The sequence below is a fragment of the Pseudonaja textilis genome, chromosome 1, assembly GCF_049901715.1.
Source record: "Pseudonaja textilis isolate UNSWEBS1 chromosome 1, rPseTex1.2, whole genome shotgun sequence".
Taxonomy (NCBI): domain Eukaryota; kingdom Metazoa; phylum Chordata; class Lepidosauria; order Squamata; family Elapidae; genus Pseudonaja; species Pseudonaja textilis.
In genome coordinates this window covers 38,012,401-38,033,504 of record NC_141990.1, presented here as the reverse complement: position 1 = coordinate 38,033,504, position 21,104 = coordinate 38,012,401, and the positions used below count along the sequence as shown (strand labels likewise).

Sequence of the window (21,104 nt, the reverse complement as noted above, 5' to 3'; positions counted from 1 at the left end):
CCTGCTTTGCCTGATTTTGGGTAAAAGTTGCTCTTTTTTATAAAAAAATTCAATATTTATATAAATATTTATAATATTTACATACAGGCCATGCCCAACCAGTCACATGACCACCAAGTCACACCCACAAATTAGGCCACACCCACAGAACCAGTTAGTGGTCCCTGGGATCTAAAATTATGAGTTTGGTGGTCCCTGAGGTCCAAAAGGTTGGCGACCCCTATGCTAGAATTCAGAGAAAGCTCTCATACTACTACTTTCTGAGGCTATTTTTACTAGTAGAGGTGGAACTACTATAATTCAGGACCTTCAGGTCCAGAGACAGCTAGGATAATTTTTAGTTAATGATATCAATGACTGCTAAAAATGAAGCAGGATCAATAGACCCACTCCCTCCCTCCCTCTCTCCCTCCCCTCTCTCATTTAAGGTTACTTATTAAACAACTAGGAGCGCATTACTATACCTCTCTGAGTCTAATGGCACTATTAATTAACTGAAGATGTATTTAGTAATCATTAGACCCACTTAGCTCAGTTGACTAATTTAAATAAGGCAAGATGGACAGAAGTATAGATCAGACAAACTGGACAGGTATAAACATCTTGTCCACACTCTCAAAATCTGAAAATGTTTCCATAGAATTAGATCAGATGGTGCATTAGATACCTCAGTGTGTTCTGTAACAAAAGCAGCATTTAAAGTCAAGATAAAAGGATTTGTCCTCAAGCGGTCTCACAAATGTGTCACAACAAATACTTAAGGCCTCCAATAATGTTTTTTTATAAACTCTGTCTTCCCTTCATGCAAAAGACAGCTCCTTGAAGATGCAGTGGAGACCACAAATTAAGCCTTCCACACAGTAGACAGGATTGTGCACAGTCACAGATGTTCCATGCTGAATCTTTTACCATTTGTATCCTAGCCTCTGTTTGCATGTTGTATTGTCCATAGCAGCAAAGAATGACACAGGCTACCAGGCTTCATGGTGCCAAACAATATGCAGATATGTTAGTGATCCATTTTGTTTTCCAGTTCTATAGTCGACAAAGGTTACAACAAGATCATCACCTCTGTTTTTTGGAAATTCAACAGTCCATTAAATTCAACAATCAACAATCCATTAGATTCTATAAATCCCCAGGGGCAGACCAATTTACTGGGTTACTGAATCCTTCAGGAAGAAAATGATGGAGTGAAATGAAGCATGGCCAGACAATCACCAATTGATAGTCTGGCCATCATAACACAATAATTAACTTATCCCATGTACAAACTATTATAAATACTTAATATTTCATGGCAAAAAATTAAATTGAGGTTGTGCCGAGCCTTAGCTTTTGATTCAATGATAAAACAAAGTCATCGTTGCCATCCCAGGTTGGCCAGTGTAGGGCATCTTCAACTTAGTTAACCATTGTGACTCCAGTACATTTGAGGCATATTTAAAATAGAAAACAATTCTTCTATTGAACAATTTTTAAAATTATTTTGAGTGCATGAAATATGTGTTTTCTCTACAACTAAAGTATGCTACCTTCAAGAAGTCTCTGTGGAATGAATATAACAGAGGTGTAAAATAAATATAATTGTATGGCCTAGTGCTGTGATAATGCTGCTAGAAAAACTGTGATATCATTAGAATTAGCAGAAGTGTTTTACTGGGGAAACCCCATGCAGCTGATTTCTTAATAGAACCCAAAACACGAGTGAACAGGTAATCTCACTATGTTCTTAAGTAGTTCTATATTTCCTATAAATATGTGAATTAAAGCCCTGATATTATACAAGAGTCAACAGTTTGATATCTCTAGTGTGATTAGTTCAAGCATGTTTTAAATAGACATTTTTGAAAAGTCTATATTATAATTTCTGTTTCTATATGTGAAAAAGTGCAAAGAATCTTTAAGCAAATAGCCTTTTTCCAAATCTTGCAACTGCAACTGAAATACCACCTGTGAACTGTCACCTGGGAAATGGCCTCCTGAGAGAAACTTGTCTGCTACCTACCTTGTTATTCTTCCAGAGCCAGACACATGCTTAAAAACAAGTCAGACTTTTAAACACTTATAATTTTTATTTTATTGATAAGGCTTTTTGTTATTTAATGTGCTATTGTACTGTTTTTAGATTGATTTCTGTATTTTGTTGTATTTTGTTCTGATCTTGGCATTTCCAAAATAGCCTACAATAACCCACCGAAGAATGGCATATATATTGAAGACGAATAAAATATGTATTTACTTTTTCATTCATTCATTTTCTATAGCATATAAAATTAATGTCAATAATTTTTACATTAAAGAGCTATGTTATGTTTGTTAAAAAGAAGGGAAGGCCTGAAGGTATTGGTATTTATGAATCACACAATAGAAGTGTTTTTGTATGGATTTGGGTTTTTTGTGAGAATCTGTTGGATTGAAGTTTGCTTTTCTCTAAATGCAGACATTTGTTACATTTAAATAAATGTTTTCAATATCAGACTCCTACCTATGCAATTTTTTTATCGTGCAGATTCACCTAACAGCTTGAACAGGAACCATAGCAATTTTGGCACTCAGTTTCTGACCAAGATCTGTTACTGGCCTGATGAACAAATGCATACAGACTAGTGATTTACTATTTTGTTTGAAAAGTGCATTTGATCTAAATTACAATTCAGCCATTCAATATTTCTTATTCCCCTACATTTTGTCAACCCAGTGAGAAAACGACTATGCCTTCTGCTTAGGTTGAATATCCCTGAATAAGTGGAAGAAATATTGATTCATAATTCAACATCCTTAAAAATGAACATTTGTATTTAGTTTTAAGCTAGGTTTAGCATTTATTTATTCATTTATTTATTCATTCATCCATCCATTCAGTTATTCAATTTATATGACTTCCCACTTGCTGGATGACATGGGGCAACTAATAAAAATTAAAAACAACAAATACTGCAAAAGAAACATGGCAGAAAACTATAACATATAAAAAATATATTGCACCGGGGACCAGACATAGACTCTATATAGTTAGTAGAGGTTCATCCTGGCCTAGCCCTTGGAGAAGAACCCAGGTCTTCATGGCTTTTTAAAAGTTAACGGGGTCTGGGTGAACCAAATTTTGTGGGTGGGCTGTTTGATAGAGCAGGTACTGCAACAGAGAAGGCAGGTTTCTTGAGTCTATTGGTAGTTGCGACCACCAGCTGGGCCTGCCCACCTGCCCCGGTGCTATCCCATCCTATATATATCTCACTATGGCTCACTTGCTCCGCCCATGCAGCCCAGCTGATTTCCATGCCTCACCCGCTCTATTCACTGTGGCTGCCCAAGAAAGTGTGCTCGAAGCCGCGTGCATCAAATTGTGTGTTTGAAGAAGGGCAGAAGGTGCAGGCTCACATTTTTAGTTTTGCACTAGGCGAACCGGTTGTTAAATTGTGTGAAGCCCATAACTGTGGCAAGAAAAGTTGTAAAATGAGGCAAAATCACTTAACAAATGTTTCATTTAGCAACAGAAATTTTAGGTTCAATTCTGGTTGTAACTCGAGGACTATCTGTATTTCAAAAGTCCTTCGTTAATTTATACTTTCAGTTTTACTTTATTTTTTAAAATTTTACTTCGGGAAAATTTGTGTGAAAAAAGTAAAAAAAAGTCTCACACAAATAAACAAGTTTTTGGTATTTAATATCATTCCCAAAACAGAGAAAATGGCAGCAAAAGCAGTTTGCTAGCAAAACTTAGATCATTATTGAAGGATCTCAGGTGATAAAGGGCAAGACAGCAGAGTCAGAAAGATGATGGAGCATTTGGTCTTACAGGTAATAGGTAGAAGCTAAGAAGAAAGATAGTTATAGTAATTTGTTTTGGTTATCATTGGAAGCTTTGTAAAAAAAATCCATAAAATTAGTCAGTGTGGCCTAGTGGTGCTGTATATCCTTCAGCTAGTACTGAATACACATGAAATTGATTTTTTTACACATCATGCTCTTACAATCTGTAATAAAGGGACTGTATGAATCGAAGTACTATCTTTATGTTTTATGACACAGTATTTCAATTATTATATTTGGGCTCTGCCTTCCATTTAAAATGTAGTGATATTCCCTTATAGTTTATAATGGCAGAGACTTTCACTGCCATCCAATGTGCTCCATAAGTATTCAGAAGTATTGGAGCCACTACATGAAGAAAATGGCATTTGTAATGACATAGCATTTGAAATCTGAACATAGAGTCCCATGATTATGGTTTGGCAAAGCAACAGTTATATGAAGGCTGAACTAAGGAGAAATGTCCTGATTGTGAGAGCTGTTAAGCAATGGGGCAGCCTGCTTCCTGAAGTTAAGGGTAATGGAGGTTTCAATTTGTCCAAGATGGTATAAGAATTCATGCAAAGGGCATTGGGTTCGACTAGAGAATCTTGAAGGTCCTTTCTAATCCTATGGGTCTATGATCATATGACTATAATCATAATTATATATAGTCTTCTGCAACGTCTTTTCAATAAACTGTAGCTGCTATGCTTTCCTGTAGCAGAGAAAATGTGAGAATTCAGAAGTAAAGGATTATGTAATGTTTGATGTGTTGAATGAATGCCATAACAATGACAATGTACTACAATTAAGAGCCACCTCTGGCAAGATGGGCAGCATTCAAACAAACAAACAAACAAGCAATTTGGATACATCAAGCCTTTATAGTAACAGTTGCTGTATGAGGGAGATAGGTGTACTTTAAACATAAGTAAAATACATAAAGCAGAGGAACCCAACCTGTCTCTTGCTAATTTAATGTAAAGTAGAATGCTGGAGATATATCATTAGCAAAAGAAAGAAGGGTCCTTATGTTTTCCCAGGTATTCCCCCCAGTAAGTAGAGGATATAGTTTTCATTTCAGAGCTCCATCCAAGTAGAAATTGCTGAGGAAGAAGTTTTAGGATGGCAGTCAATGCTACAATTTAACACCCCCACCCCTATATAAACATATATTGATATTTTATATTAAACTCTGGCTTTAATTGACTGGCTCATTGCCATCTGTTGTACATTTGTTTTCCTAGCTATTCCAGAAGTTAATGGCAGGTTGTGGTCATGTGACTGTGGAACATTACAAACTTCTATAAATGTGGGCTGGTTGCCAAGCACTCAAAATACAATCATGTAACCATGGGGTTGGCTGTCAGACCCTCGAATATGGGTCATTTTGGGAAGGGTGATTGTAACTTCTAATGGTCACTAAGTAACCCGTCGTAAGTCAAGGACTACCTATATTGGTGTCATTGAATATAAGAAGAACCCTATTCCCAGATTTAAATGTAATTAATTGAGGAAGAAGTTTTCCTTTTACTATTCAGTGATAAGCTGGATTTTTGCTCTCTGGCCAAGATCCATTCCAGTGATATTCTGCCGAAGACAGTAGAAAGCAACTTTCAAAATTGGGATTGAGAGAGGTGTTGTCGGAGTTTTCTTCCCTTTGCCCCATTAATTTACAAAACCCATTAGGATTGGCTAAATCTGTAGTCCGACCCACAGTAATTCCTTGGGTCTTACCCTTTGCTATAGTCTTACTTTTGTATATTTTTCTTGTATGGGCTCCCCCATGGAGCCTTTGTTAACTAAGTGCTGCAGGTTACAACAACCTCTTTGTTAAGCTTAAAGCAAAAGCTGGCTGCTCAATTGCGATCTTAAGTTCCTAGCAGCCAGCTTTTTAAAAATCAGATTTCCCACTACAATTTGTGTAACTAATGGAGTGCCAAAGATAGCATCCACGGACACCTTCTACTTTGCCCCTTCTATAGTTCTGTTGCGTGAATCTATGCATTGTCCCCTGAGCCTAAGTTAACATTGTACTTTAGTTGGGAAGAACCTTTTTTGTCAGCAAAAATTAGCTTCTGCAGTCGTCTGGGTATTTTGAGCCTGTCAGGAAAGCGCCTTTCCCAAGCCACTTTTAATGCCACAATTTGCATAAATAATAGTTAAGTGATGCCACAGATGGCATCTATTAACACCTCCTGCTCTCATCAAGAGAAGGAAGTAAGCAACTTCTTTTTGGTCAGCAAATTTTGCTAATGCTGCCTGCAGTATGAACAAGAGGAGCTACCAAACACATTAAAAATAAGTGCAGAACTAAGTAGATACTTACTTTCACAGAATTTCCAGAAAGGTAAAATCAACTCCTTTATGACTCAATTGCTTAAAAGGCAAGCATATTATATACAGTAGTACTTAAAAGTTTGGGAGTCCTTTTGAATTTTCAATATTTTACCTAAATATGATCTAATATTTTTACCAGATATGATCTAAATGTGATCACTTTTCCACACAATTCCTCTCAGATAAAGATAATCTAACTAAGCAAATGAAATGAAAACATACTTGTTCATTCATGTGGGAGAGATCACAGTTTATGTTGTTTATGCAGAAACACTGAAAGCTCAGAACGATTCACAAACTTTTTAACGCTGTATTTTATTATTTGTTAAATATATTTGCAGTATATCTCACAGTTTTTACTTTCGTTGCAAAGAAACTGTACTCAGTGGGGAATAATATTTAACATGTTATATTAAGACCAAGGTTGCCTTCGGGGGTACTTGGTTCGTGATTCCCAGAGCTCCTTTCTAGAATGAGCAGGGTCCCTGGCCAATTGCTTGCTGATCAGCACTGGGTACACTTCAATGAAACAGAAGTTGAAACAGAAGTCATAGGCAACTTGGAAACAGGCATAGGAATCAGCGATCGCCGGAATGCTGACATTTACTCTGGTTTTAGGGCTAATTTGTAACAGAAACTGCCTTGCTTGATTTCCATATTGGTTGACCTACCCCGAGAAAGGGACAAGAGGGATACAACCTGAGTCAGTATCTTAGACTTCAATACTACTGACCATAGTATCTTTTAGGACAGAAAAAACATTTAGGACAGAACTATTCTAGTTCTAGTTTTGCTTGAATGGTCAGTTAAAGAGGGTGCTGAAGGATTACAGATTTGCATTGTGACCATGATTAAGACTGTGATTGTGTTTAAGAGTATTATTTTTAACATCTACGTGAAACCTATATAGGAAGTTATCAAGGACAGGGGTAGAGTTTCACCAAATATACAGGTGACACCCAACTTTAGTTTTCCATTTCATCTAATATAGATGAGACAGTAGAAGTTCTGAATCAGTGTCTGGGCAGGGTAATGAAAGCTTATCAACTGAGATTCAATCCAAAGAAGATGGAAATAATCCTTTTTGTGAGTGGTTTGCTTGCCCAAGTAGGTGATGTTTATCCTGTTCCAAAAGTAGTTGTTCTTCACTTAAGGAACGGATATTGCATCAGGAACTCAGAGTACTGTTTATCAGCTTAATCTGATATACCAACTGTGCCTCTAACTAAACAGAGTTTTACAACAATTGTTCATATTTTGCTAAGTTTCCATATCAATGATTGTAATGTATTATATGCGGGACTGTTTTAGGAAATGATCAAGAATCAGCTACTTCAAAGCATGGCAGTTAAACTGTTGACTAAAGTATTCAATACATGTCTCCATTGCATGTGCCATCTGAACTCAGACCATAGTAACTCAAAAATTCCAATATAATTATAATTAGCAGTAGTAGTAGTAACAGCAGCAGCAGCAGTAGTAGTTAGATTTCTCTACCATTTTTCTCTAGGAACCAACAGTTTAAATGTCTTACACAAAATTAATCTTAGATGCCCCTAGACGAGATGGGAAGCACAGAGGTCTAATCAATAAAATAAATAATAAAAGTATGTGAAGTAATATTTCTTCCCATGTTTATGAATTAGGATACCCATAGCTTCACCTCAAGCACAAAGTCTTTTGTTTGTGGTGCCTTGTCTGCAAACACTATTTGCATTACTGTTTTTAGAATGTTAGATAAAGGCCTTTTTTTTTCAGGTATTTTAAAAGCAATTTTAATGGTTTACAATGTTAGTGTTCTAACTGCTATTTCATCACTGTGATTTCATGCTGTATTCATTATTATTATTGATGCTCAAAATAGACCTTACTGACAGGATCATTGTTTATAACTAGCTCAGTGGATTGATTACAATATATAACTTAAGAAACATGGTAATATCATACTTGCTTATTTATTTATTCTAATTTTATGCTACGCATCAAAAAGGCTCTGCAGTGTAAAGTCAATTAAAGCCTGCTATAAAAAGCAAACCTTTATAAATGTTTATAAACATTTTATAAAATATATAAGATATTGTATAAACTATTTAAAAATACAAAATAGTATTAAAAATTAGATAAAAACAAGCATCAATAGTGTGAAAGTGCTTGGGGCATTCCAACAAAAGTGGAAAGAATCTGTGGATGCTGCAGCCAGGGAGGTGTGCTTACTTCTGCTTACAGTCTTGTTAATGAGAGTCTGTCTCTTTTTGTTGTGAGCAATCTATAACAAGTTATCAAGTTGAAGTAGAATTACATTGCAATAGAAAGGCAATTGAATACCTGCCTTGACAAGTCCTTCTTTCAGGGTTGGATCTGGTATAGAGCACTATCTAGAGCAAGGCTGTCAAACTCACGGTCCATGGACTGAATGCATCATGTGCTGGCCACGCCCATGCCCGGTTTAGCGAAGGGGGAAGAACTTGTGATACATTACATGATGCCTCTGTGATGCGAGTTTGACACCCTGATCTAGAGTAAGGGTCTAGAGGTATTTGTAACAGGAAGATGTGACAATGTCTCCAGAGACTTGTTTTATTTTATTTTGTTTTTAAAAAGTTAGGCCTAGTGAGTCCTCGGCTCAACAATGCTGGGAATTGATGCAATCTCCTGCTATTCCCCAAGAAGCTGGCTTACCTGAAGGTTTCCGTGAGGTCTCTGACATCAGAACTTAAGATGGGTCTTTACATTTCCATGGGATTTTATTTTTATCTAGGATTTTGTATCTTCTATTTTTAGGTTTTGTATTTCTTTGCTACTTATCATGAGAAAGCTCAAGACAGGATAAAAATATCCTAAATAAATAAATCAGTTACTTTCCTTTCATGTCTGAATTGCATGAAGGCATATTGTTTCGATAAAAGGACTGTGGGAGTGGGCTGCCAACTTGAACCACAAGTATGCCTGGTGGTTTGATCCTATTTTCAATGTTAATGCTTTAACCATGGAAGTTTATGCATTTATAGGTTTTACGTAAGAATGATTTCAAGTGTCAGATTGATGAGATCTGGGAAAATATTATTAAAAATAAAATACTGTTTACTTAGACTTTTCAAAAACTTTTAATTATTTTTCCCCAAATATTCCTAAGCAAACACTAATGGTCATGATATAAAAGATAAATGCTTGTTATGGATCAGTTAGAAGATAAAAGATATAATGCACAAAATAGAAATAAATAATTCCGATAATGATTGTTAGAAAGAAGGTTGAGACTTGCTCTGGGGATTTCCATACGTATGTAGACGTATGGAAAATAGTTCAGGCTTTGTCACATCTAACTGGACCAGTGTTTCTCAACCTGAGCAACTTTAAAATGTATGGATTTCAACTCCCAAAATTCCCCAGCCAGCCATAATGGCATTTGAAGTCCACACAATCTTAGAAACATTAAATGTAACTATTCTGTATGATTCACATTACTGAATATTGCATTGTATTTTATTTATTTATAAAACAGAAAATACAATTTAAGAAATGAGTTGTATATTCAATAACCTATACCATTAACCTGTACCATTGTTTCTATGACTTTAATCTGAATACAAGTTGAATAGAAAACTATTATTTGAGAGTACATCTATAGATTTAAAAATATAATTCAGCAATTGAAGTTTTGTAAATTCAGTTTTTTCCCCCTAGAAGGTAAAAGGTTATGTAAAATGGTGAACCTTATAGAAAGAAAAAAAGCTACAGCTTTCTTCAGTTGAACGTTGGTAATATATTTCACATTTTTGTATTCTGCAGGTTAGAAAAGATTTGGAAATTGGTCTGACAGAACAATCATGATGGGATTAAGGAATTCAACTGCCTTGCCTGGTGTTCTTCTCCTTTTAATTGTTGCACTTTTGCTATGCCATGTGGACAAAGTACGTACAGAACATCAACCTGAAGAAACCAATCATTCTCAAGAATGTTCTGGTTCCTATATCTGTAAGAAAGGTGTAATTTTGCCAGTTTGGGAACCTCAAGATCCTTCATTTGGTGATAAAATAGCAAGAGCTACTGTATACTTTGTGGCCATGGTCTACATGTTTCTAGGAGTGTCTATTATAGCAGATCGTTTCATGTCATCCATCGAAGTTATTACTTCCCAAGAGAGAGAGATAACAATCAAGAAACCCAACGGTGAGACCAGCAAGACAACAGTAAGAATTTGGAATGAAACTGTCTCGAATTTAACATTGATGGCTTTGGGCTCTTCTGCACCTGAGATCCTCCTATCTGTCATTGAAGTGTGTGGTCATGGCTTCAAGGCAGGAGACCTTGGGCCAAGCACTATTGTAGGAAGTGCTGCCTTTAATATGTTTGTCATTATAGCCCTTTGTGTTTATGTTGTTCCTGATGGAGAAATCAGGAAGATTAAACATCTTCGTGTGTTTTTTGTCACTGCAGCTTGGAGCATTTTTGCCTACACTTGGCTATATTTAATTTTGTCAGTTATATCACCTGGGATAGTAGAAGTCTGGGAAGGTTTACTCACTTTCTTCTTTTTTCCTATTTGTGTGGTATTTGCATGGGTTGCTGATCGAAGGCTTTTATTCTACAAGTATGTCTACAAGAAGTACAGAGCTGGAAAGCAGAGAGGAATGATAATTGAACATGAGGGTGAAGGGCCACCATCTAAGGCTGATATTGAAATGGATGGAAAGATAGTTAATTCCCATGTTGAAAGTTTCTTGGATGGCACTCTAGTCCTAGAGGTGGATGAGAAGGATCAAGATGATGAAGAAGCAAGGAGAGAAATGGCTAGAATCCTGAAGGAATTGAAACAGAAGCATCCAGACAAAGAGATTGAACAGCTAATAGAACTAGCTAATTATCAAGTTCTGAGTCAGCAACAAAAGAGTCGTGCCTTTTATCGCATTCAGGCTACTCGGTTAATGACTGGAGCTGGCAACATATTGAAGCGACATGCAGCTGACCAAGCACGAAAAGCAGTCAGCATGCATGAGGTCAATTGTGAAGTGGCAGACAATGACCCTGTCAGTAAGATCTATTTTGAGCAGAGCACCTACCAATGCCTTGAGAACTGTGGCACAGTAGCTCTAACAATTGTTCGTCGAGGTGGTGATTTGACCAAAACAGTGTTGGTTGATTTCAGAACAGAAGATGGCACAGCCAATGCAGGTTCTGATTACGAGTTCACTGAAGGGACAGTGGTATTTAAACCAGGTGAGACACAAAAAGAAATAAGAGTTGGTATAATTGATGATGACATATTTGAGGAAGATGAGAATTTCCTTGTTCACCTCAATAATGTGAAAGTGTCGGAGCAATCTGAAGAAGGTGTTCTAGAGGGCAACCACATTGCTACTGTAGCTTGCCTGGGATCACCTGTTACAGCCACAGTTACAATCTTTGATGATGATCATGCTGGCATATTTACTTTTGAGGAACCAGTCACTCATGTAAGCGAGAGTGTGGGGACCATGGAAGTGAAAGTGCTACGGACATCTGGAGCTCGAGGAAATGTTATTGTGCCCTACAAAACAATTGAAGGCACAGCCAAGGGAGGCGGAGAGGACTTCGAGGACACCTATGGAGAGCTTGAATTTCAGAATGATGAGATTGTGTAAGTAGTGCTTAAACTTTTGGAGCTTATAAAGACTTGCTTGCTTGCCTATCTGATAAAATGTTCTATTCAGAGCATTTCATAATTAATGCTGCATCAAAAGCTGAAGACACTTATAGAGTGACATTTCTTTAAAATATACCTCAAAAATGCTGTTGGACTGTCCTGAAGATTTCATGTGTGCCATGAAATAGTATGTATGTGAAAGAGTGCGATCAAAATGAGTGAATTCTGAATGTGCGAATATAAATGAAAGCATTCTTGCATTGAAACTACTCCATGACCTTATCACCCTTTCAGTTATTCCAGGCATTATTAACTGAGAGTAATAAAAAGCAGTGCGGAAAATTGTAGTTTCCTTTTATAAGCACAGACATATCCTGAGCTCATGTCATGGTCAAGAATGCCTTATATTCAGAACTAGCTTAAGATGGGTCTCCTATTTACAAAAAGAAAAAGACTAATAAATACAGATAAGTTGCAAGTTCAGAGCGGGTTGTCATTAGCCTTTGTGACATTATGAAACATTTATAGTTTGCTCTTTGAAGTGAATGTTACCATGTGGGGGGAAGGTCCAATTAGGCAAGGCAGCCAAGTTTGACAGTTTGCAAATATGAAAGCAGTTAAAAAGGAAGCATTGCTGATAAGCATTTCCTGGCTGCTAGGAAACTTTTCTCCTCTCACTTTTTTCCCATGTATGTATGGAATCCACAAATACACACATCTTTTTTTCAGCTGATACTTTTGCCTGTGTCCTCAGAAAGAAAAATTCTAATGTGTATTTGTTTTAAATATTTGCTCAGGCAATGGCAACCAAGTTCAAGCCTCCATTTGATCATGAAAGTTACTGGGTAACTGTGGGCCATCCCAAACTCTTACAGTATGGCTGATAACAGATAATGTTGTTAAAATAAAGAAGGCCAAAGTCCTATAGCCATTTCTTCATTATCCCAAAGCTCACCTAACTTCAACAAAATGGCTGGACCAGTTAAATTGATTCTGTTTGCTTGAAGCCTAACATGGGCAGCTCATAACCTCAACACCTAATCTTAATACAAGAAATATATGTGCTTAATCTAAGGAGGTTTTGTATAATTATATGCCATTGAGTCATAATAACCCATGAGTGCATAGGAGATCTCTCTCTCTCTTTCTCTCTCTTCTTCTTTCTCTCTTTCTCCCCTCCTCCCTCCCTCCCTCCCACTCCCCCCCACACTTCCTGAATGCATAATGTGTCAGTGAAATATGATGTAAAATGGCAGTTGCTCTAGGAAATTATGCATAGGACCTGTGTGTATGTGTGCCACACAGCAATAAACTAAGCCTTTCATTTTCTTTCTGAACGCATAATGTGTCAGTGAAATACAATGTATAAGGGCAGTTGCAATAGGAAATTATGTAATATTTTAAAACATTGCCCTTCCTGTATTTTTAAGCTTGAATTGTGTAGAAAGAAATAAAAAGAGAAACAATCCTTTGTATTCTAGAAAAGAAAGGAAAAACAACAATACTAGGATGTAGAAGTATTATATTAGATACAAATTAAGATAGATGTTTCTGCTGATTAAGTAGAGTGCATATAAAATGCAGTCCATGTATGATCGCTGAGGAGTGTTAGAAAGGCAGAGCATTTTTGTAAGCACCAATCTTTGATCTTGGGACTTGTCAGCTGACTCAATGAATCTGTGCTTCATTTTTTATTAAAGATGCATGACCTTTTATCAGATGTAAATTAAAAAATGTCCTCCAGTCTTTTTGAAAAGAAAAAGATACAAATGAGACTAATAGTAATACTTTTCCATAACTTTAGGAAAAATTTGCTGCTAGCTATAAAAGAATGCAGATTACGTTCATTGAAGGTATCACTATGCTTGTAGCAGTTGAATGAGAAAATGATATCCAAAATAATGAAGCATTTTAAGAGATTTTTGCACTGTTGTATTCCTTTTTCTTTCCGATATTTGGCATATATAGTTCTTGTAGCTATCATCATATAGAAAAATAAAATTCAAAATTATTTTTTGTTGGTTTAACAATAATACCTAAAAGAAAAGCTTCAGGTTTCATTAATATTTGCACTTTAAGTACTTTCTGCATAACCATTATTATATTTATCCAATATGATTTAGCATGTATACAAGACTATCACATGTGATAAAATGTTCCTGGAGTTTGATTACATTTTCAATATTTATTGGAAATTCCATTATAATTCTTGCCAATCTATCTGGAGTCAAATACCATTAAAAGAGGGAGGGAGAGAGAGAAAGAGAAATAACCTTATTAAAAGTTTTCTTTCAAACTGTAAATCAAAGTAAACTTTAAACCTTAATCCACATATTTTCCTATTGATCTAACCTTACCTAGGCTTTTCACCCATTTTATCAGTCCTTAACATATTCATCTTCTAAATTCATCCTAAGTAGCATTTTATAAACTTTAGAAATGAAGTGGTTATCTCCTGAGTATATAAATTCCATTCCAATTCAGATTTGTCAGCTGCAAAAACAAAACTTTTTTTAATCAAGTTTAAACCTTTCAAATAGTCTATGATAATTAAACCTATCACAATTAAGTAATCACTTACTAGTTGTTCCCTAGTTTTTACCTTAGGTTCTTCTTCCAATAACAATAGGTCATGATATGTAAGCTGTTTGGATTCAATTAACATTTCTTTTCTGTATAGTACTTCATGTAGTGATATCCACAATGATAACTTAGTGGAACGGCTTTCTTTTATACTTCACCCAGATACAACCGATCAACTGCCTAATAAAGTGTTTCTTAAAACCTGCATCAAACTTTATCTTATTTTATCATAAATAAGGAAGCCACAGAAATCTTAGATCAGAGCCTTCAAGATTTAACAGCCTTTGATTCTCAGAGTCATCCAATCTTTCAACCATACCAAACAACATGCAACATAATACAATCTAAGATCAGGCAAACCAAGACCTCCCCTTTCTTTCACATCTTGTAAAAGTTTATATTTAATTCTTGATTTTTTTGTTTTGTCAGATAAATTTTAAAATATCCTTATGCCATTGTTTAAAGGAGATGTCTTTAATCAAAATTAGCATAGCATAGAATTGGAAGGGACCTTGGAGGTCTTCTAGTCCAGCTCCTTGCTCAAGCAGGAGAACCTATACAATCTTAGATAAGTGACTGTCAAGCTCCTCTTAAAACCTCCAGTGAATGGAGCATGCACAATTTCTGAAGGCAAGCTGTTCCACTGGTTAATTTTCCTTACCGTTAGGAAGTTCCTCCTTAACTCCAAGTTGCTTCTCTCTTTGATCAGTTTCCAACCATTATTTCTTGTCCTGCCCTCTGGTGCTTTGGAGAATAATTTGACCCCCTCTTCTTTGTGGCAGCCCCTCAAATACTGAAAAACTGCTATCATGTCACCCTTAATTCTTCTTTTCTTTAGACTAGCCAGACCCAAAATCTGTTTGTCTCCAGAACTTTGATCATCTTAGTTGCTCTTCTCTATAGTCTAAAAGAGAAATAGCATTCTGGGTAAGATAGTCATTTTAACAACAAAAAATTTTCCCATCTGCAAATCCAATTTTAACTCACTCCATATTTTAACATAGTTGTTTTTATACAATATAGCAGTAATCTTATTGATTGTTGTTATGATTTTGCTTGTAATAAGAAACCAATTCTACATGATAAGAATCTGAACACAAACATTCCTCAGATAGGTCAGTAAACAGAACTCTTTTAAAAAGGAAGGGGGATAAAAGGGGAATAAAAAGGACAGAGATACATTAGAGCTGCTTGCTGGGAAAACTTTAAGTCTAAAATTCTTAGTTAAAATCCATAGAATATATGGGGCCCAGCTCTGGTTTCCCTTAGTCTCCTACATTCATTTCATCGGAATCCAACTATATAAAAATATTGCCATTCCATCCATTATATGTTTTCTGTTTATTTTTTCCTCACAGTATATCAAACAACTTCAGGGTAAACTTAAAGTCATTGTTTATGTTAAAGAAAAATCTGTAATTTATTTTCTGATACATTCAGTAGCATTCTATGGGTAAGGAAACAGAGTGTACCTATCAAGCAGCAAGGAGCTACAAACATCTAAAATCATGATTAGTTACAAAGCCCAAAGACAAAAATATATGCCATGCTTACCTGTCAATCACAAAACAATAATCTTTAGCTGGTTCTAACTATTTGACCAAATTTCACTTGAAGCCTAACCATTAACACACAGTTGAAACTATGTCACAAGCTTGCTAATTAATGGTGTTCTACTTAAAATTCTAGTATCTTCAGGAACTCTATGCTTAAATGTTAATTAATATTAATATTCATATTGCTTAAAATCTTCCCCCACCAGTTTTTGAATAGAGTAGTCTTCTAATATCTGTTGTCTTGTCAATTCCAAATATGGACATATCCTTTCTTTTAGTGGTTAAGGAACACACATGATAAAACTTAAAATTATTCACCAGGGTTGAGTAATTGTGGTAGCCTGTTTTCTTCTTTCATTTTTAAAATTTTCACATGAATGTGAGAGTTTTTGAGATTCCAGTAAATCAGCTTTGTATACTTCTGAAAACGCTCATCAAGAATTTGACATGAGAAAGAGTAAGATCTTTGAATCTTAAATGCTAATACTGCTCCAAATGGAAGAAGGAAATCTAATCTCTTAGAAGGATAGGACCATTAATGAAAGGTGGAAAACAGATTTCATCAATTTCCCTTCCTATCCCATATCATGGGAGGGACATCAGAGATGGAAGAAAGAATATTTAACAATCAATAATCCTGTCCTTCCCTTTTAAATAGAAACCTTCCTTGTATTTTTAGTCCATCTGTGGTTTGATGGAGCCCTCCTGTTTATAGAAAAGCTACCCTGGATCCAAAGCACTATATCCATATCTGAGTGATTGCAGCTGTAATGATTCTTAACTGTTTTTAAGAGTAAGCTGTTGAAGAAGAAAATTACTGATTACCTTTCTATTTATATGGTAGAAATAGTGATCAACCACACACAATTTTCCCATTTGTGTTATAATATTTATATTATATATCAGAGGTGTCAAACACAAGGCCCATGGGCCAGATCCAGTCCACAGGGTGCTTATATCTGGAAACAACTCAATTTTTGCTGGTGGAAGGCTATCAAAACAAACTAAAAACAAAACAAAAGAAGAAATGTTTCTCCTTTTGCATTTGAACAAGAAGGGACAGAAAAGGAGAAAGGGGAAAAGGAAGGACAAAGAAAAAGAAGGAAAAATGGGAACAGAACAAGGAAGGAAAAATAAGGAAAGAGGGGAAGGAAGAAGAAAGGAGAATGAAGGCAAAAGGAAAAGGAAGGAAGGATATTATAATGAGAGTGAGTAAAGGTCTCAGGGAAGTCCTGTCTTAGCACTTGGTTACCACAGGTGCCCCCGACACCAGTGACATCGAGCTGGCCACGCCTACCATGGCTATGCTCCCTGGCCATGCCCCCCTCCAGTCTTCTGAATCAAACACAACCCTCATGCAGCCTCAATGAAATTGAGTTTGACACCCCTGTTATATATCTTTTGAAACTTAATAAAATTATTTGCAAAAAGTTTAACTCATGTTTAAAATCCTGGAGAAACTTCCAGGAGATATGCTGTGGAGAATTATTTCTTAGAATTTTGCCATTCCCTACCAGGCTCTACAACGGTATTGTGTATATGCATGTAAGATCTAGAATTTAGGTACCGTTTTTGACATAACACAGACAAGTATACAATGTGTCATGCTTTACAGCTTCTTGTGTTATCATACTGTCAGCTTCGCAACTTCATTCAAAACAATGAAAAGTAACATTTCTCCTTTGGACATATTAAATTATTATTTACAATGTTCGGTGACAAGATTCTAGTTATTCAACCTGTCTTTTCTTTTTTTGTCCTTATATGGCTAAAAACTGTACTTGGCTTTTCAATAGCCTGTCAGGCATGCTAACCAAAATGGGCCAGGGGAAAAAAAATAAATGAAGCCAAGAAGAAAACTAAATTTGATTATGTTTAGATTTTGTTTCATTTATGTTTGATTACATTAGTTTGTTACATGGAATAAGATTATCCCCTTTTGTATCAGACTTTTATTTTCTAGTATATTAAAAAATGGATCAATTTTGAAGGGGCTCTGGGACCATATCAGAGGCTGTTAAGGGCCGCCTGTAGAATCTTCAGTTAGAAATCTGTCTCAGTTAATTTGGCCACTGCAGCCAAGTCCCCTATTCTGTCAAGCCAAGCTTTCTGGGAATGAAGATCTGAATTAAATGGATTCCTCAGTATAATTTAAGAGAAAAAATATTGAATCAGACAGCCACTGATATATTCCAAAAGAAAAGAAAAAGAAAAAAAATGCATTGAAGAGAACAAGAATATTGTATAGTATATAATTTGCAATTTTAAATAAAGATGGTACTTTCTGTAGTGCAGATTTCAAGACTTACAAAGTGTTAGTGATGTCATACATTTCACTGCATAGTATGGAATATCTGTCCTATATCAATTTGTGGCTTGTTACTATCCATTTTCTATCATTCATTAAAAATACAGTTCACTCACTTTTCAGACACCTACCCATCCACCCACACAACATACACACAGTACTAGATCTAGCAAGTTTTTAAATGTTATTCTTTTTTTCTGTGTGGAGGTTTTGCAGCAGCAGAGGTTTTTTATTTATTTTATCGTCATAATCCAAAAGAATATATGTGAGGGGGACAATATGAATAGCTGAAAAATTGGAGCAAATTTGATCTTAACTATGTAAAAATTCCTGAAACCCTTCACATGCTTGTATTTTGAATAGTATAATTGCACACATTAGTTCTGATTCAAAATTAGTCATATGTAAATCAGATTACTAGCTGTTAATTTGGGCTATATTGATACATCCTGTAAAGAATCACTAATTGAAACAGGCTAGGAGAATGTGTTCGTATAAACAAAAGGCCCATGTAGGCCTAACTTACTCTTTTAGTTTAATTTTTTTTACTTTGTCTTTTTTGACCACATTATAATGGTTCTTATTTTTTGGATTATGAAAATAAAATGAATAAGAACCCTCTGCTGCTGCAAATCTTTCCACAAAAAAAGAAGAGTAAAAAATAACTTTCGAGCTCTATTAGTACTGGCATCAGTAACCATACTGAGATGGTTGAGATGGCATCAGTAACCATACAATCAAAGCCCCATCTCTTTGATTGTGTGGTTGTAGCTGCTATTTCAACTATTTTTCTATCTTCCCTCCATGGACATAGGATGGCTTGCTTTATATAAAAAATTCTGACTTCATATGATTACATTTTGGACATTTGGCAACCAGCAACCCACTTTACAGCCATTTATAGCATCACAAGATCATGATCATTGTGATTTATTTATTTTTTATCAGAAACCATTTATTTACAATTTCTGGCAAAAAAAAAAAACACCCATTGTAGACAATGTGTTCATTTACCAACCACAGCCTTTGCTTAATGACCATGGTGACTTGCATAATGGTTGCCACAAATAAGTCATAAAATCTGGTCAGTCTCATGGTGACCTGTTTAATGACTGGCATGATTTATGACTGTAATTCCACATTCAATTATAGTTGTAACTCAAGAACTACCTGTAATGATGTTTTGAAGCATATAACATAAGGTTTTCTGTGTTACAATTAGGTAAGAAAAAAGATACTTTTTTCCTTAAACTCCATGTTCTTCCAATGCTTATTCTTATTCTTATTAGCACCAACCAAATCCCACCCCAGTTTCTGAATCATTCCTTAATGATTCAGAAACTGCTGTGAAGTATAAACCTGAGCAAGATTATCCAAGTCATCAAAGAACTAAGTCCTAATGTGTTACGGCTTAGTTCTTCGATGATTAGCGAAGTATCTGTAGATATTTAGTCTTAATATTTCAGCCTATAGCAATTCAGTTTAATGTAATAATTAAAATTAAAATGGCATGCTGATATTTGATATTTAAATGCTATGCTGATATTTGATTTCATTATTTTTCTCACTTTTTAAATCAGAGAGATGAATTTGAATTTTAAAACTTTTATATGCTGGCTTTACTGGTTATCAATTGAAATCATTTACCGTTATAAACATACGTGTGAGCATTTAACAAAAAGATAGCAGCCAATGATAATGATTACATCAGCATCCAGGTATTTAGAATATTCAACTGAGAAACATCATTTAGACCAGATGGTCTCCAACCTTGGCAACTTTAAGACTTGTGGACTTCAACTCCCAGAACTCTGGGAGTTGAAGTCCACAAGTCTTAAAGTTGCCAAGGTTGGAGACCCTTGATTTAGACAACATATTAAAAACTGCACATTCACATTATTTTTAAAAGGAAAAGTCTTCAGAGGGATCTCTTGCTTCCAGGAGATCAACTGCTTTTACATCTGTCATTGTTTTAATATAAATAGATTTATATATCATTAAAATATTACTAATAGAAAATAATACAAGAAAACTGCCTGTCTCTTTCTCTCCCATTCAGATTGCTTGAATTAGGAATGATTATTTTATCCTGCCTTTTTCATATACAACTCAAAGCAATAAACACATACAAGGGCTCTTCTTTCCTATTTTCCCTACAACATCCCTGTGAAGTGGGTTGGGTTGAGAGAGAATGCCTCGCCCAAAGTCACCCAGCTGAGTTTTCATGCCCAAGGAACGGTTAAACTCATCGTTTTCTGGTTTTAACCAGCACCTTAACTATCACACCAATCTGGCTTCCCCTTCATAAATCTTCTTCATGAATATTTTTCTTTTTGTCGGATTAACTCACTGAACCTAAAATAGCTTAAAAATAGGTTTCAGACTTTCTAATTGAAATTTGCCTTTATCCATTATTCCATTCTTCTTCTTTTTAAAACCATTAAATCATCTAAATCTAATATGTACCATTAAAAATAGTATTGTAATAAAATCTTCAAAGCACTTTTCAGGATTTCTATTTCCTTGCACAAGACAGGATTTTTGTTTGTAAGCTTTTTACAAGAAAGTTTAATTTTCACAAGGAAGAAAAAGTGCCACTCAGAGCTAAAATCAGATGACTTGAGATAAAACTTGTTTGTGACTTGTACTTAGAGGATCCTATGCTGTCCTAAAATAGATTAAGATTCACCTTTTTAAAATAAAAATACTACTTTTGACAGCTGGCAGCTCTATTTTATTCAATCTGGAACTGATAAGAGAGTCATTACAGAAAGCCTGGAAGGCTGTGAATCAATGGAATTTATTTTTATTTTGGGTTTTATATGCAGGAAGCAGTTCTGTAGGAAGGGTCAAATTGAAACTATATGTGGCACTCTGATGGATGCTGCAGGGCTTGGAT

At 35.4% G+C, this 21,104-nt stretch overlaps 1 protein-coding gene across 5 annotated transcripts in view; it reads left to right on the top strand.

The window, feature by feature from the left end:
- SLC8A1 (solute carrier family 8 member A1) overlaps positions 1-21,104 on the top strand; it is a 230,536-nt gene that overhangs the window by 8,691 nt on the left and 200,741 nt on the right. For all 5 annotated transcript variants that reach the window (XM_087931476.1, XM_087931471.1, XM_087931455.1 and 2 more), the window contains exon 2: positions 9,925-11,752. In XM_087931476.1, coding sequence (XP_087787602.1) covers positions 9,963-11,752 — 1,790 coding nt within the window. In that variant the 5' untranslated portion in view covers positions 9,925-9,962. The remainder of the gene's footprint in view (positions 1-9,924; positions 11,753-21,104) is intronic.